The 16,070-nt window shown below is 52.5% G+C and overlaps 2 protein-coding genes across 2 annotated transcripts in view; both read right to left on the bottom strand.

Annotated features, from left to right (window-relative positions):
• Positions 1-14: 14 nt before the first annotated feature.
• On the bottom strand, positions 15-11,020 carry Mybbp1a (MYB binding protein 1a). The gene is made up of 26 exons (XM_021213732.2): positions 10,772-11,020; positions 10,573-10,668; positions 9,860-9,943; positions 9,700-9,774; positions 9,491-9,598; positions 8,516-8,691; positions 8,258-8,425; positions 8,048-8,165; positions 7,170-7,465; positions 6,871-6,981; positions 6,367-6,492; positions 5,909-6,076; positions 5,711-5,810; positions 4,793-4,889; positions 4,561-4,712; positions 4,212-4,289; positions 3,968-4,120; positions 3,716-3,889; positions 3,465-3,625; positions 2,821-3,064; positions 2,609-2,740; positions 2,392-2,460; positions 1,914-2,027; positions 1,654-1,755; positions 786-934; positions 15-672 (listed from the first exon to the last, which is right to left on the bottom strand). Exons 1-26 carry the CDS (start codon positions 10,961-10,963, stop codon positions 90-92), a joined length of 4,026 nt encoding a protein of 1,341 aa, XP_021069391.1. The 5' UTR covers positions 10,964-11,020; the 3' UTR covers positions 15-89.
• Positions 11,021-13,565: 2,545 nt separating this feature from the next.
• Ggt6 (gamma-glutamyltransferase 6) overlaps positions 13,566-16,070 on the bottom strand; it is a 2,980-nt gene continuing 475 nt past the window's right edge. Inside the window, exons 2-4 of the mRNA XM_021213977.1 lie at positions 15,328-15,530; positions 15,137-15,250; positions 13,566-14,830 (exon numbers count right to left, since the gene is read on the bottom strand). Coding sequence (XP_021069636.1) covers positions 13,800-14,830; positions 15,137-15,250; positions 15,328-15,530 — 1,348 coding nt within the window. The 3' untranslated portion in view covers positions 13,566-13,799. The remainder of the gene's footprint in view (positions 14,831-15,136; positions 15,251-15,327; positions 15,531-16,070) is intronic.

The raw sequence follows: 16,070 nt of genomic DNA, 5'->3' as shown, positions 1-16,070 counted from the left end.
AGACTGAAATCATATAGCATCATGGATTGTTTATTAAAATATTGGTGAAAAAAAATAGTCTCTAGGGCAGGGAAAGAGACCATGCACACTCAAGGTGTCTGGGCTCTCCTGCTGGCCACTCTCCTCCTCTTGAGCCCACTCTGTAGCAGGCTGGGGCTCCTGCTCAGCAGGGACAGCCTTGCTCTTTTCTTTGGCAGGGCAGACAGGGGGGACTTTCTTATGGCCTCGAGAGCCTTCTGATGATGCTTTTTGCTTTCAGGCTCTATGGGGGACACAGGAGTGGATCCATTCACTTGTGACAGCTTCTCTTTTTTCTTCTGCAGTTTTGGGGTCTTAGCAGGGGTGCTGGGGCTTAGGGTGGGGTTACTGGGAGCCAGACTCTTGGCCACAGTCATCCCGTTCACCTGGGATGGGGTGCTGGCCTTCACCCTCTTCCTTTTCTTCTTGCCTGTACTGGGGGGCTGGTCTGTACCAGTGGTAGCAGGCATGGCACCCTCTGTCACTGCATCCTGCTGTGACGCAGCATTCTTTTCAGGTGTGGTGCCCTCAGATTTAAGTTTCTTTCGCTTCTTGGTCTCTGGCAAGAATCCCTTCTTCTTCCGCTTTGTGCTAACGGGGCTCTGGGTGTCACTAGGAATATCCTTGGCATTCTTCTTTTCTGACTTTGGACGTCTGTAAGGAAGAAGGATACAGAACAGAGAGAGTGTGTGTGAGTATGCAGTACTGGTTGGAGGGAGGGTCCTTTTAGCCACATCCCCAGTGATGGTCCCTTTCCCAGAACATACTGGACTCCTAGCATCCTCATGGCCTGCCAGTAGTGATCATAGAGGCGATTAGAGCCAGACGAGTGATTCCCCTGCTGCAGGCTTTGCTGTAGCCTCTGTTGCTTGCTCTGAAGCACGCCCAAGGGAGCAGTGAGGTCCACAGACAGCTTCTGCAGAGGAAAGGCAGGCTGGAGTAGCAGTGGTGGTGACATGGCCTCTCGCCAGCATTTGGGTTTTCCCAGTGGCTCCTAGGTCCCTCAACCATTCCTGTCTTTATGTCACTAGTCCCTAGGTTGTGGAGGAAACAAGGGCCACTAGCACTGACTCCCGTTCCATAGCCAGGGGCCTGGGTCTCTGCTTTTGTAGTTCCTTAGCCACCTGCCCATCTCCAATGGCCTTCTGGCCCTCTATCCTGATGGCTCATGAGTAACTGAGTAACTTTTTTTTTTTTTTTTTNTTTTTTCGAGACAGGGTTTCTCTGTCTAGCCCTGGCTGTCCTGGAACTCACTTTGTAGACCAGGCTGGCCTCAAACTCAGAAATCCACCTGCCTCTGCCTCCCAAGTGCTGGGATTAAAGGCGTGCGCCACCATGCCGGGCTTCATGAGTAACTCTTGCCCCTCTCTTCTGAGCCTCATCTCTAGCCCCTCTCACTGATTACTAACATCTCAGTTTTCTTTCTGGCACAGTGACACAGCCTCCCTCCCAATCTACCAGGTCCAGTAGCATTTAATCTTTTAAAAGGCCAGATTCCTCCCCTTGGAACCTTCATGTGGCTCCCAGGCCACACTCCTCTGGTGTCCCCCCCCCCCCCCCCGCCGCCCGGGAGGACTACTGTCAGAACTGCTGCCCATTCCACCTAGGGCACTGATTATTGGGCAGCTGCCTTACCTCGTGATTGACTGTCCTGAAGAGAGTGTTCAGCAGCTCCAAGATGGATAGCTCCCTCTGGTGCTCCCCCTTGCTCTGTGCCTCCCCAAGAGTCTGCAGGGTCTACAGAGGAAGGCCCACACTGAGGCACCCCTGAGAACAGCCCAAGGCCTTTCTACATCCCACACATACCAGTGGCCCAGGGGGAGGAATGTGTTCCAAGCAATCTGGTTACCAGAAACCTGGGACGAGTTCATGGGTGGGGGCTTCACATCTATTACCTGGGTGGCCTTTCCCAAGAGTTGGGTAATCAGCTGCTCCCACTCAGGATCCTCAAAACAGACTCTCAGCTCCCGTGCAGACAGAGTCTTCTGGAGCATCAGGCATGCCTGGGCCTGCATCAAGGCGAATGTAGTCAGTAGAAAGTCCAGTATGTCAGTTCAAGACTCAGGAACCCACACAAACTCAGAGAAGGCTGTCTGTGCTAGGCCTTACAATCCTCAGTTTCTCTCTTATGTGGGAAAAGGGTTGCCGAGGCTTGGAGAGGCAGTGGTCCCAACTGGATAGACGCTCTCCCTCTAGCCTGCCTGATAGCCCTGGCATCTAAGCCGACAAGGGATGCCCTCTTGTGCAGGCCAGAGAGCAAGGTTCCCCCAGTTCCTCTGGGCCAACCATGAGTTACAGCATGAGCATGGCCAAGGTCAGTAAAGCAGGCCTCTTAAGTGAGCAGTTGTACAGGTGTTTCTGACAGACCCTTACCTGATGGCGGGGCCGAGATGGACCAGCCACATGCTGAACCAGGATGGGAAGCAGGTTCTTACAGATAACCTAGGGATTGGGGAAGGACAAGAAGTCATTAGCTGAAAAAAAAAAAAAAAAAAAAAAAAAAAGAAAGAAAGAATAAAAAAAAAGAAGTCATTAGCTGGGGACTGGGCTGAGCAGAGTTCCCAATAGGCAGGCTGGCTCTTGTACTTACTGGGTATCTGGAGAAGAGGCTGAGGAACATGGGGACCGTAAGTGAGCTGTTACGCTTGGTCAGAAGAGATTCCAATGATGCTGAATACACCCGGGTCACAAAGTCCAAGTCTAAGCAGTTAGCAGTCTGGTCCTGGTGAGAGAGCTGGGGTGAGACTGGGAGCAGGGAGAAGGCTGAGGGAGAGTCCTGGGCAAGGGTTGGCCCTGGCTCACCTCTGAGTCCTTGGGCTCAGGCTGGGTGTCAGCTCCGTTTAACTTTTGACCGTCTTGGTGCCTCTTAGTGGTGTTGCCCTTGAGGACTCGCAGCAGGTACAGAGAGGCATTGAAGTAGTACAGGGCGACAGAGCTGTCAGCCTGGCTGCCAGCCTGCTGCACAAGCCTCTCTACCTGGGCATGCAGAGCCTCTGCACCCGACCCCACCTCGTGGCAGTAGCGGCGGGCACGACACAGGTGGTGCCTATGGGCAGGAAAGGCAAATCTGGTCAAAAGGTGTCTCTCTACTTTGCTCTGTCATGTACAGCAAAGAGCAGCCCCAAGTCACATTGCATAAGTTAGGAAACCAGCTTAGAGATGGACAGAAACGTGATGCCTCTAAAGTGCCCCACCTCTCCTATGTGTATCTGTCTTGTGGGACAGTGGCTTCCGACCTCTGTAAAGTAAGACAAAGTTCTATGTTCTCAGAGACAGGGACAGAGTGGGCTTGTCAGAATCCCCAACTATTCTAACAGCGATGGCTGGGATGGGACCAGAGCTTCGGGACCTCTACTCTATGCACAGGGAGCCGCAAGCATAAGAAAAATGAAAAGCTGGAATCAAGGGCTAAGTTCCCCAGGGGTGGGTAACTCATGTGCTCTCACATGAAGATGCGGGCGGTCTTGTGCAGGAGGTCCTGCTCCTGCTTGGTGGAGCCTCTGCTGCGCATGCTATGCTGGATCATGTTCAGCAGTGGCTCAAGTAATTCCAGGATCAGGGGGTGCTCAGGCTGCTTGGTCACCAGCACCTCGATCAGGTCTAGTGCCTGTGGCCAAAGGGCTGAGAGTCAGCTCATGCAGAAACACAGGAGAGGCAGGAGCAGCTCAGGGTGCCTGGCAACTACCTGCACACTCACCCTGATCTGGAAGTCCCGTCGGAGCTTCTTCTCCTTCTGCAGCTTGTTTTTCTCCTCATTCCGGGCCTGGATGCGCATCTTCTGCTCTTTAAATAGGCTGGCCAGGTTCTGGTCCAGGGCCATCATGGCCTCGTCCCCAAGCTCCTCCTCGTCGTCCTCATTGTCCACTCCACCCTGAGACACAGAAGCAGAGCCATCAGCCTACCCTTAAATGGCAGGACAAACCCTCTCTCTCCCCTGGGTCCTGCTCACCAGTGCATTCCCAGCTTGTAACACTTCCATCAGCTGTTGACGGAAGCCTGGGTCGACATCCTTATCACGGTCCTCCTCTTCACTTTCTTCCCCATCCTCACTATCCATGTCACTCTCTGAGTTCTTATTGTCCTCACTATCTGAGTCTTTGTCCTATGGGTGGGAGGAGGTAAGACACCTTTTCGATGACACTGAGAGACTATCTCCAGATACCCGCCCTACCTTGTGCCCTCTGGGTGAGTACCTCTCCATGCTTCAGCTGCTTCTCATCAGTGACCACCACATTGTCATCCTCATCCTCATTTGTCACAGGGTTGAGCACCTGAGGATAAATCCCAGACCACCATTATACTTGCTGCCCTGACTTCACATTCTCCTTAGATTACCCCTGAAAGTCTCTTCTATCTTGGCCAAAGGCCCCTACCACCCCAGGGAGGAAAAGGAGTGCCCCTTCAACAGCCTGTGGGGATGGCCTGGGGAGGGTGGCATGTAGCACTCTGAGGTGCAGAGGTATAGAAGACAGAAAATGTCATATACTCCCACATACCAGAAGACCCATCTTACAATCTATTTCTCCAAAGGCCCCAACTCACAGCCAGGATTAGCTGCAGACCACGGGGAGTAAGGTGGGAACAGATATGACCAAATACACTCCGGACCACCTGGCGCATCAAGTTGCTGGGCTGAGCCAGCAAGGACAGCAAGATCTCCACCATCACCTCCACCCACACTGGCTCCTGGGAGGCTACAGGAGGGAAAGCAGATTTAGGCTGAGCAGGATACAGACAGCCCGGTTACGTAGCCTGCCCAGGAGCAATGACACACCTTTGGCTCTAGAGCGTGGTCGGCGGGGATTCTGCTCCATGCTTTTCTTGATGCAAGTCTGAATGTCTCCTAGGACATCACAGCTTTCTGCAGGGGACTATGGGCAGGACAAAGCAGACATCAGAGAGGAACTGAAACCAGAGTACTTAGGTATGCCTGGCAGGTCACCCTTACAATGCAAAATGTGTACCCCAAGAGCTTTTTCACAGCCTGTGTATAGTAATGAGAGCACAGAGCCTAAGTTCCCTATCAGCACCCACAGTTAAGGCTGAAAAGGACACCCAGGGCCACAGGACTAGCAAATCCCAACCCCACAATGTTGCGCTAACCTTGTACTCATCCACAAAATAAATTCTGAAATGTTAGTTGACAAACAGAGGGAGACAGTGTGGTTCTGGAGGACAATACAAATGGACAAATGGTGGCATGTGATATACTGGGAAGCTGGTCTGTACTGGGGAACATTACTAGCTTCAGGCCTGACTGTCCCTTGCTTTGGGGTTGGAAGCCCCGAGTTACATATAAAGTGCCTGGGCCCCATTTCTAAATGACTACTGAATGACAAGTGTCCTGTGTGTCAAACTGGCCTCCCTCCTGCAGGGGGCAGCACTTTCATACCCTTAACTTCCAATCAGTAAATCACATCTAGAAGGGACTGTGGGACTACCAATCTCAGTCACTGGAGGTGTGGCCCAAAGCAAGGTTTCTGGTACCCAGCAAGTACAGGGCAGCCCTCCAGGGAAAGCCTGGGATGGTGGCTGGTGCTCACACGGATGGATAGGGTTTTTACCCCTTGGGCTGTAACTTTTCATGCAGGACTGGACTGGCTTAGGAAATTCAATTTCAACATGTCCCACTGTCCCCAAGGCCACTGAGTTGGAGGAGCCCCACAGTGCCTTTCTCTATAGATGACAATACCTTGAAGATGTGAAGGCCCACCAGAAGCAGCAGGTGCTGGAAGGCAATGGCCTTGGTCTCGGAGGAACGGGCCTCTAGTTCCTTCAGAGTACTCATCATCCTGGGGGGGAGGGGGGGCGCGGCAGGGGCACATTTGCAGGCACCACTGGCAGACAGACAGGGCACCCTCCTCCACCCCCAGAAACCCCATGCCCTCACTGGTCCCAGGCCTGACGCTGCGGTGTTGTCAAGGGTGTCGCACTGGTTACGTTGCGGTTATGGTTCAACAGCATGTCTGCCAATTGCACCAGGCGGTAAGTCCAGGGCTTCCCATTTTCAGCCAGGTCTGGTGTCTGCCTGAACTTCACATTGAGGGTCTGCAGTAGGCTGGGTAAGAGGGAGGGAGGTGGGTTGGTGAGATGGCTCAGTGGGTAAGAGCACCCGACTGCTCTTCCGAAGGACCAGAGTTCAAGTCCCAGCAACCACATAGTGGCTCACAACCATCCGTAACAAGATCTGACTCCCTCTTCTGGAGTGTCTGAAGACAGCTACAGTGTACTTACATATAATAAATAAATAAATCTTTAAACCCAACCCCTCCAACTGGGGTTCACCCCCACCCCCACCCCCAGGCCTGCTGACCAAGTGTCCCCATCTCCTGTGCAGTCCAGATCTACCTGAAGAAGGCACTGACAATGACCCCACGGGTGTGGTCGTCCAAAGGGAAGGAGAAGTGCTGCTTTGTCTCTGGGATCTGGGGCGTAGCCTTCTTCGTCTTAAAGAATGCATGGAACAAGCAAAACCTGCGAGCAAGCAATCAGCAGTGGCATGGGGAGACGCCCCTCGGCGTCCATGCAAGGGCCACTTCTCTAGTCTGACCCTCTGAACATAAGCAGGCCACCTGAGATCAAGTGGAGGAGCCAGAGCCGTTCCTCTGGAGCCAACAGATGCTGGCTATGGTGGGCAGAGGCTTGCTACAGAACCCATAGGTGGAGTCTGAACCTTTGGGGCCCCACAGCTGTACACTTTCCTGCTCTCTCTCCTTCATAGGATAACATACCCAGGAGATACCCTATTCCATGCCAACAACGTAACCTGAAGGCTTCTGGCTCCAGGGGAACCCAAACAAGAACCAGGCAGTTTCATAGTCATGTCACCCACAGAGTGTGTCCCTCACACACCTGGCTATTTGCTCAACCACAGCTTCATCCTTCTCCAGATGCAGATGATCCACAAGGCTGACCAGGCGGTGGATGATCCACTTCCGGAGCCGGAATACAGTTCGCTCAGGCCTGGAAGCAGAGGCCATGTAAGTGACGTCAGAAACAGGGTACTCCTTTGCCCTGGAACCACCCGCACCCTGCCCCGACCTCTCCTCAGGAGAAACCAAGGGCTAACTTTCCCCCTCTCCTGCCTCTAGTTTGAAGCCACACCACTCAAGGCTTTGGGCTCCTCAAAGCTCCCGACATGTGCTACTCACACATTCAGCGAGGCGTCCTGAGTTCTCTTCTGGTTGGTAGTGCTGAAGTCAACCAAGGAGTCCAGGTCAGGCTGCAGGAACATGTCCCGCAACCAGGCCACATAGCTCTGCAGGGCTTCAGCATTCAAAAAGCGTGTGACACGCCAGAAGGTAGGCATGACAGGGAGGCCTTGATTGGTGATGGTTGTAAAGGCCACTATCATAGTAAACTGCCGCTTAGGGTCATCCTGGCAGCCCTCTAGGAAGGTACCCACGTATGTACTTATCTCTGGGATGATCTTAAATAGGTTTTGGGGCTGCAAGAGATGAACATGAGTTTGGGTTATCAGAGTGAAGAGGCAGGTGCCACCTGTCTCTAGAGATTAAACCCAGGACTTCCTCACTCCAGTCACACAGCAGGGCTGAGCCTAATTTTGCCATAGCTCCATCAAGGTCTATCCTTGAGTCCTTAGTTCACCCCTAGCACAAGAAGATTCCCATTCTCCCTCAAAGGTTTTGGACAAAATGTTTTCCTAGTTTGACTGGCATGAAGGGAACCTAGGTTCAAGTCCTGATAGACCATTACCTACCCGTGCCATCCTGTGGCTCAAAACCCATGTGCTTTCTGACAACCCTCTGTATAGGGCCCCCCACTATCACTGTCTTACAGGGGCTAGGCACAAAGTGCAGAACACACTGGGGTCAATAACCACTCCCCTCAATGTGACCGCCCCCCAAGCAGTGTTCCAAATAGATGGCTGGCTGGGCCGCTGGTGAGCAGGCCTCAGGACAAAAGGGCCTGATTACTGGCCAAGGCCTGCCATATCAGATCTTCAGAGGAAGAACCCCTGGCCTGGCCCTGTGGGCAGCACTGAACCACATGGGAAGATGACACCTACCTTAGAGACAACCATGTTCTCCCCAAAATGGCGGATCAAGTCTCCTCGCATCACCATCTGCAACTGCTCCTCTGACAGAAGTGGCAGAGATGCACCCAGTAGGCGGAAACACATGTAGCTAAGGAGTTGGGGCAAAGCCTGGTCAGAGGCCCTGTACTTGAACAGGTCCCACCCAGGCTGGAGGAGAGGAAAGATCAGTGTCACACACACCTGGATGTCCAGGATGGAGTCTTCAGCAGCCCCTCCTCTAAAACCTTCTTCCAGAACAGTTCAAGTTTGTTCTCCTTAAGTGCCAGGCGAAGCAGGTCCAGAGCCACATTAGGAAGCTTGTGTTCCTTCTTGGCAGAGTTGGCTGCCACCTTCAGGACGTTCACCAGACTAGAAGGCAGAGAAGATTCAGTAAGCGTTACCCAGAGGACTAGAGTGCAGGGCACCTCCAGTGAGAACCCACTCCCAACCTCCTCAAACCTGGGAATATTGTCTTCTGAGAACAGGTCAACCGAGCCGATGAGAGACTCGAGCTTTGTTGGTATCCTCCGCTTAGCCAGGAGGAAGAGCTCCAAGTACTTGGGAGATCCGAGGATCACTTTCATGTCACCCTTGAGGACCGTTGGCAGGATCTCCTGGAACATGGACTCTGGGACCTGGAGTGGGGGCACAGGTGGAAAGGGTGGGTCTTGTTCTACCCATGGGCTTCTGATACACCACTAGTCAGTCAACTTGCCAAGCAGCAGACCCCAGCATTGTACTGATGACTAACTGGCCTGGGTCTATATTTAAAACTATACCTCTTTTTGTTTTGTAAGACTAGCCGGTTTCATATACACAGAGCCCTATGTGGGGAGCTGCAACTTGAATTCTGGTCTGTCTCCATTTGTGCCAAAAGGACAAATCAGGGACGAGACACTGGCAAATGACTCTAGATTCAAACAGACCCAGGCTTGACCAAACCAACTATGGCAAATGTACTCAGATTGCCTTCTACATATTCAGGCATTGACATGCACTGTTCAGACCCACACTAGCCACACAAAGGCCACCAGAGAGGGTTATGGAGCATCTGAACTGCCTAACTGAGTGGAGATGTGCTGAGACCCCGAAAGACAAGTCAGATTTAAGATAGTTGGTGAAAGGAGCTCAGAGAAGGCTCAGTGGTTAAGAGCACTGACTGCCCTTCCAGAGGTCCTGAGTTCAATTCCCAGCAACCACATGGTGGCTCACAACCATCTATAATGGGATCCAATGCCCTCTTTTGGTGTGTCTAAAGAGATCTACAGTGTAAATAAATAAGCCTTAAGAAAAAAAAAAAAAAAAAAAAAAAGATAGTTGGTGGTGGTGAACCCTCCTTATACCAGTTGCACGGTTAAATCATCTGTCCTCATGTTCCTACCCAAATCTTTTCACTGTTTCCCAAACCAGACAGCATGATCTGTGATTCTCTACCTCAGAGAGGATGTCCACCAGAGCCTTTATTGGTTGTCCCTGTAAGTGGTTGTGGTGTTGGGACAGGATCTTCAGCAATTTCACGGACTTCATCAGGGCCTCTTTGTCCTGGTATCCACAGAGAGCAGAGGGTGAAGAGCAGGGCCTGTTACCGTCTGTCCCCCTCCACCCCTAAACCAGTCCCTGTGCCCCGTGCCCAAAGCTCTTACCTTCGCTAGGCGGCCTGACTGAAAGAGGGCTAACACTCCAAACAGGTTTGCAAAGAGAGTGGGCCTCATCATTGCCTAGAAAAAGATCAAAAACACAGGTGAAGAGGGTCCCTCCCATAGCTGTTCAGGAGCAGGTTGTCTGTCTGGAAATCTCACGCACCTTGTTCATGGCTTGCAGACTATATTTTTCTTGTATCTGACCCAGGATGTCACACAATGGGATGTCTTCAAAAGACTGCAACAGCTACCAGGCAAGACCAGAAAGAGCTCAGGAGTGGCCCAGGGACAACAAACCAGACCAAGTCCATTTACCTCCTTCAGCTTTCCCCAATATAATCTCCGTGGCTCCTCCCATTCCTCACAAGTGCTTCTGCTTTCAAGGGACCACATCTTCCATAGCTAAGCCCCACCTCCATCAAGGCTGCAGAAGGCCTAGGCTGCTTCTGTACCTCTTGGAAAAAACCCATCCCATCCTCAGAGCCTGCTCTGAGTTGCCTCGAGGCTGGTGAGTCTTCGTTGCTTTTTTGTTGTACAAATTTCTACGTGATCTGTCATCAGCTGCCTTCATAACTTGGAGGCGGCTCCCCAACCTTGCAGAAGCCAACCTCAGTGCTCACCACTTCCAGTAACTGTAGCTAATACACGTGTAGCTGATAAACGTGTATCGGAAAGAAGACGTGTTCAACTCTCCCACCTGCCAGGACTTTGTTCTACATAGGCGATGTTTCTGCACTTCCTCCCACCCATGTAAGGATGCCCGCATCCCCTCTGAAGCATCTCGGATTTCTCTTACCCAGCATTCGCGGTGCCCCCTACCCTTAGACGCCACCTTTGCCCAGCGAGATTGTGCCCTTGCCAGATACACCGCCTCACCTGTGCCAGCGCCAGGCTGTAGCAGGGCCTAGCAGCTTCTCGGCCCACCCCAAGCCCAGTGATTAGGCGCTTCAGGGCATATTTCATCTCCGAATCCTACGGAACCAAGAACATCCCTCGTGTTCAACAGGGATCTGAAGGGCCCACCCCTCCCTCCTTGCATCCAGAGCCACGATGGGCCTGGGCCCCTCCATCATACACTCGGCCTTGTGCGCAAGTAGTCCAACAACTTCTCCGTGGCCCGGAGCCGCGTTTCCTGATCCGGCTTCGCGATGTCCCAGAAGAAGTCCAAGAACTCGCGGCTGTGCTCCAACAGGTTGCGGCGGTCGTCTTGCGCCGCTTCTGCGGGAGACGCAGGCTCAGCTTTCGTGGGGCTCTTCATCTCCGCCATGCTGAGCCAAACACGTGGGCTCGGAAGACAGTCACTTCCAGGTCAGGTCTCGGCGCCTGCGCACTGGGACGTCCGGTTAGGGGCGGGGCCTAGCAGGTTGGGCGTGGCTCGCGTACGGCCTCGCCTTTCCCCTGTGGCAGTGGGCGGAGCAGAGTGTTCTGCTCACACACAAGTGTGTTCAGAAACTGCTGCTTCGGTCTCCTCCTTTAACCTGGAGGAGTTGCTGACGACCGGCGGTGCAAACAAATCCAGGAAAAAGCCGTAGTATGATCTCTTCCCAGACCCGGGTCTGCTCGCGATCCAATCCGAGACATCGGTGCAGCAGCTATTCCGCTTCTACTGTGTGCATCCGAACAAAGCCGCCACGGCTTCTGTGGACTTTATTCCTAGTGGGAAGAGATGGTTGATGAACGAGTAGCCAAATACATTTTAAACGATAGTTATGAGGAAAATAAGGAATGGAGGGAGCAGAGGGAGCCTTTTAAATGTTAAAATATTTGAAAACATCGCCTGTTAAAAATTAAAGGGAAAATTCAACAGATTCTAAGATACTATTTAAGAGACCATGACAAGACTGACATGTGAGCTGACAACTGAAGGACAAGATGAGCTCTATTGTCCCCCGGGGCAAAAATCTAAGAGCAGGCGAAAGAACAGGCCAAGGACATTTCTTCTACAAAGGCCATTCATCTCTTAAGGGAATGAGATCAGTAAGAAGAGGAGGAGGGCGCAGGTGCCGGAAAGCAAGGTTATATAGAACCCAGGGCCAGGTTCAAGAGTTCACAATTTCTTCAGAGAGTGCAGGGGAGGATTTACATCTGATTTACATTTTTAAAAGGTCAACTGTTGGCTGAGAGCAGGCACAGCCTGTGGCTGTAAGTACAGAGGCAGTGTATTATGCTGGAGTAAGGCCTTGGCCAATCTAGAGCTGGTCGAGGTGGGTGATGACCTGGGTCAAAGGAGATGTTTGTTAGAAAGGACACTAGGCTAAACGCTAAAATAGTTGAATAGATGGTGGAATCATTGTGCCTAGGGATGTTTTGTTTGAGAGAGAAGTGGAGATGGTACAATCAAGAGGGTTGCTAGCTTGGGTTTGGGGATATGGTATGGTAGTAGAACACCAGCCAAGCACATCAATGCTCTAAATTTGATCCCCAGGCCAACAAAACAAAACAATTAGCTGAGTGTGTTGGTAATCCTGTAATCCTAATGCCCGGGCCAGACTGGATTACACAGGGAGACTCTGCCTTAAAAAACAAAATTATAGCCGGGTAGTGCTGGTGCACACCTTTAATCCCAGCACTTGGGAGGCAGAGACAGGCAGATTTCTGAGTTCAAGGCCAGCCTGGTCTACAAAGTGAGTTCCAGGACAGCCAGGGCTACACAGAAAAACCTTGTCTTGAAAAACAAACAAACAAAAAACAAAATTATAGAGACAAGGGATATGGCGTGTTAGTGAAAAGCGCTTACTAAGTCAGGTGGTGGTGGCACACGCCTTTAATCCCAGCACTTGGGAGGCAGAGGCAAGCAGATCTCTGAGTTCGAGGCCAGCCTGGTCTACAGAGTGACTTCCAGGACAGCCAGGGCTACACAGAGAAACCCTGTCTCAAAAAAAGAAACAAAAACAAACAACAAAAAAGCACTTACTACTATTGTGGAGGATCAAGGCTCAGTTCCCAGCACCCATATAGCAGCTCACATCTGTAACCCCAGTTACAGGGGATCCAAAGATCCAAAGCCCTCTTCTGACCTCATACAGAAGATACATGTGGTACATATACATACATGTAGTTCACACACACACACACACACACACACACACACACACACACACACACATAAGATAAAAGCATCTTTTTTTTTTTTTTTTTTTTGGTTTTTCGAGACAGGGTTTCTCTGTGTAGCCCTGGCTGTCCTGGAACTCACTCTGTAGACCAGGCTGGCCTTGAACTCAGAAATCCTCCTGCCTCTGCCTCCCAAGTGCTGGGATTAAAGGCTTGTGCCACCACTGCCCAGCTAAAAGCATCGTTTTAATTTAAAAAAAAAAAAATTAAACCCTCAAAACCTTAAATCAGAATTGCCTTTCTCTTTGCCGGGTAGGGGAAGTGTGACTGGGTGCCCTTGCCCTTGGCCTGAGGAACTATTTCTAAAGGGTTGTATCCAAGAGATCTCAGGGCAGGGAAGGAGCAACCCAGTTCCAGCCCTTCTGTACCCAAGGGCACCTCCTACTCATTTCCCCAACCCTTCTCTGCTCTGCCATCTTTTCTACACGTGATACCAAGAGATTTACCTTGCGCAGATGGAACCCCAGAAAGCAGAAGGTGGCTGGAGCAGGGGAAGCCGAAAGAGACAGACCCAGGCTCCTCCCCCTGTGTCTGGCGTTCATCATCTGTGCTGCAAAGGTTAACAGGAGAGTTAGCCAAAGAGCAGAGATGTCACTTTGTCCCTGGGAGAGTTGAACTTTATTAGCTTCCAGTCCAATTGATAAAGATCATCAGGGAATGGTCCAGTGGAAGATGGAGCTGCCCACCCTGCCCAAAGACTCGGTAAGGGCTGGTGACCTTCCACTGGACTTTCCCAAAGCTGAGTTGCACTCAGACTCTTTTTCATCACCTTCTAGGTCTTTATTTGATAGAAAAGCCAGAAATTCCATCAGTGTGGGTACCAGCAAATGTGGTTGGACCAGCCCTGGATGCCAGAGCCAGAACCAGGTAACAGATTAGGATGGAGGGTTGATGGAGCCGCAAACATCTCACATACATATTCTCTTCATACATTCATTGCTGCTAGGCCTTCCCTGTCTGGTTCTCAAGTTCCAGACACCTCTGCCCCTCTGTTAGTACCCCTGAAAGGGGCAGCAGCCACTGGGGACACTGGAGACATGGGCGTGTTCTGCATGGACTACTGCCTGCAGTAGGGCCCCTTGGCCACATATGCCAGGGCTCTCTGTGGGTCTTTGATGCTGGGGCTGCTGTGGGATTTGGGGCGTTGCCAGACGATTGAGCAGGGAACAAGTCATGGCTTTGGCCCCTCTGGGGATCCCTGAAGCCACCAGCCCCAACATATCGGCTTCTGTGTCATCCAGGCTGCTACGGAGGATGAGTGGACAGGCCCAGGCACTAGGTGCAGGGCTGGCTTCCAGGTTGCTGAGCAGAACACCAGTACTTGGGGACAGATGTCCAGAACCAAAGGAGCTGTTGATCGAGGAGATGAGGAGGAGCATGGAGCCGTTGCTGTCCACGGTGGCCAGGGCACTGCTCACAGGGGTTTCAGCAGTTTGCAGGAATGATGGGCAGGGAGCAGAGCTGGGTGTCCTGGAGTGAAGAGTAGACTCCAGCAGTTCCACAAGTTCTGGGCCTGCTGAGGGACCAGGAGTCGTGAACAGGACCCCCTGAGGCAGAAGAAGCTGCAGCGCAGGCTCTAAGGAAGGCATGGGCTGAGCAGAGGGTAACTCTAACCCCAGGTCTCTCACCAGCAGGTTCAGCAAGGCCTTTCCAGCGAGATCTGGGCTGGAGGCCAGGGCTGCGCTGCGCAATACAGCTGCCAGGTTGGGGTTGGTGGCCCGAGCCCCAAGGCCCAGTGGGGTTCCATTGGTATGGCAAAACAGTGGACAGAGCCCCTTTGTGCCCTGGACCGCTAGTGCGCTTGCCAGGGGTGCATCTATCTCAAAACCCTTTTCTGCCAGCATGGCAGGCTTGGCCAGCAGGTGTGGCCAGGGCAGGCGGCCGAAGTGGGCATGAAGCAAATGCAGGGCAGGCAGACCCGTGGGCAGCCCCAGGCCGGGGGCCAGGAGTTGGGTTGGGCCTGCTGTCAGGGCAGTTGAGTTTCCCGAGGAGCTGTTGTAGAAGAGACCCCAGAATGTGGCACCTGTTGGGAGACAGAGATTACACGGGGATCAGAGGCACTGGCCAGAATTGGGGCCAGCATCCTCCGGTGGTCCCAGGTAGAGAATCACTAACTTGCTTGCAATAGAGGTCACTGACCAAGCCTGAAATCAAGAGTTGCTGACCAGGGTCAAAGGTTACTCAAGACTAGGCCTGGTGCTCAGATCCCATGTCCTGCTCACTAGCTAGTCTTGAGGTAATGGCCATTGACTGCCCGAATGGGTTCCAGGTCACTAACTAGGCCCCAGGTTAGAAGCTCTGAGGTTCAGGGCCCACAGATCGCACTGACCTAACCCTGTTGCATGCGGATGTACCACCGTCAGACACAAAGCTGCTCCAACTCCAGCATCCACGACATTGCCCCCAGCGACAAGCAACTCTTGACCCAGTTGGGAACATGTGGCTGCAGTAAGGAAAGGTCTGTGTGTGATGGGGAGGTGCCCTGGACCACTGACCCCTAACCCCTTCCCAAACACTGACCTGCAGGGCTGATAATGGCGCTGTGGTGGTACACACCAGGGTGATGGGAGTGTCTGCTGGCTGGAGGGGCCACAGAGCCCAAGTTTCCTTTTGGGCTGTCCCTACTGTGCAGCTGCCTCAGAGCCAGGGAGCTGCTAACAGCCAGCAGCAACAAGCCTGCCAGCAGGCGGGCCCAGGCTCCTGGCAACCCACCAACCTCGTTCCTGCAGAAAGGGGAGTCCTGAGCCAGGGATGGGGTAAAGGGGCACCCAGGAATCCCAAGAAGACCCAAGGAATGTTTCCCCCAAAGGTTTGATTTTGCAAGAGTATAAATTGGTGAGAGAGAGAAAGAGAGAGAGAGAGAGAGAGAGAGAGAGAGAGAGAGAGAGAGAAGGTGCCCAGGGCGCTCCATTGGCAAAGACACAGAGGTAGGAAAAAGTTGGAGAAACTGAGGCTGGCTTGGAGAGAGTGTCTAACAGAAGAGCTGGAGGAGGCAGGGGCCAGTCAGTCAGAGGGAGATCTGGAAGGGGCTTGGCACATGAGAAGAGGAGGTTGAGGAACAGGGTTCATCTAGGTGTAGCCAAGTCCCAACCCGTCTAGCAGGTGCTCTGGCATGGAGCTGGGGTGAGGCTGGGAAAGCTGGGGCAGGATAGGGACCAGTTTGATACAGATGTCTTCTCTTAAGACACACAGACCTTCCTCTGACTGACTGGCTCAGTCCCAAGTTGGGTCTGCAGCCTAGAGCTCCCCTCCCCCCCCCCCCC

The sequence above is a fragment of the Mus pahari genome, chromosome 14, assembly GCF_900095145.1.
Source record: "Mus pahari chromosome 14, PAHARI_EIJ_v1.1, whole genome shotgun sequence".
Classification (NCBI taxonomy): Eukaryota; Metazoa; Chordata; class Mammalia; order Rodentia; family Muridae; genus Mus; species Mus pahari.
This window is presented reverse-complemented; position numbering and strand designations above follow the sequence as displayed.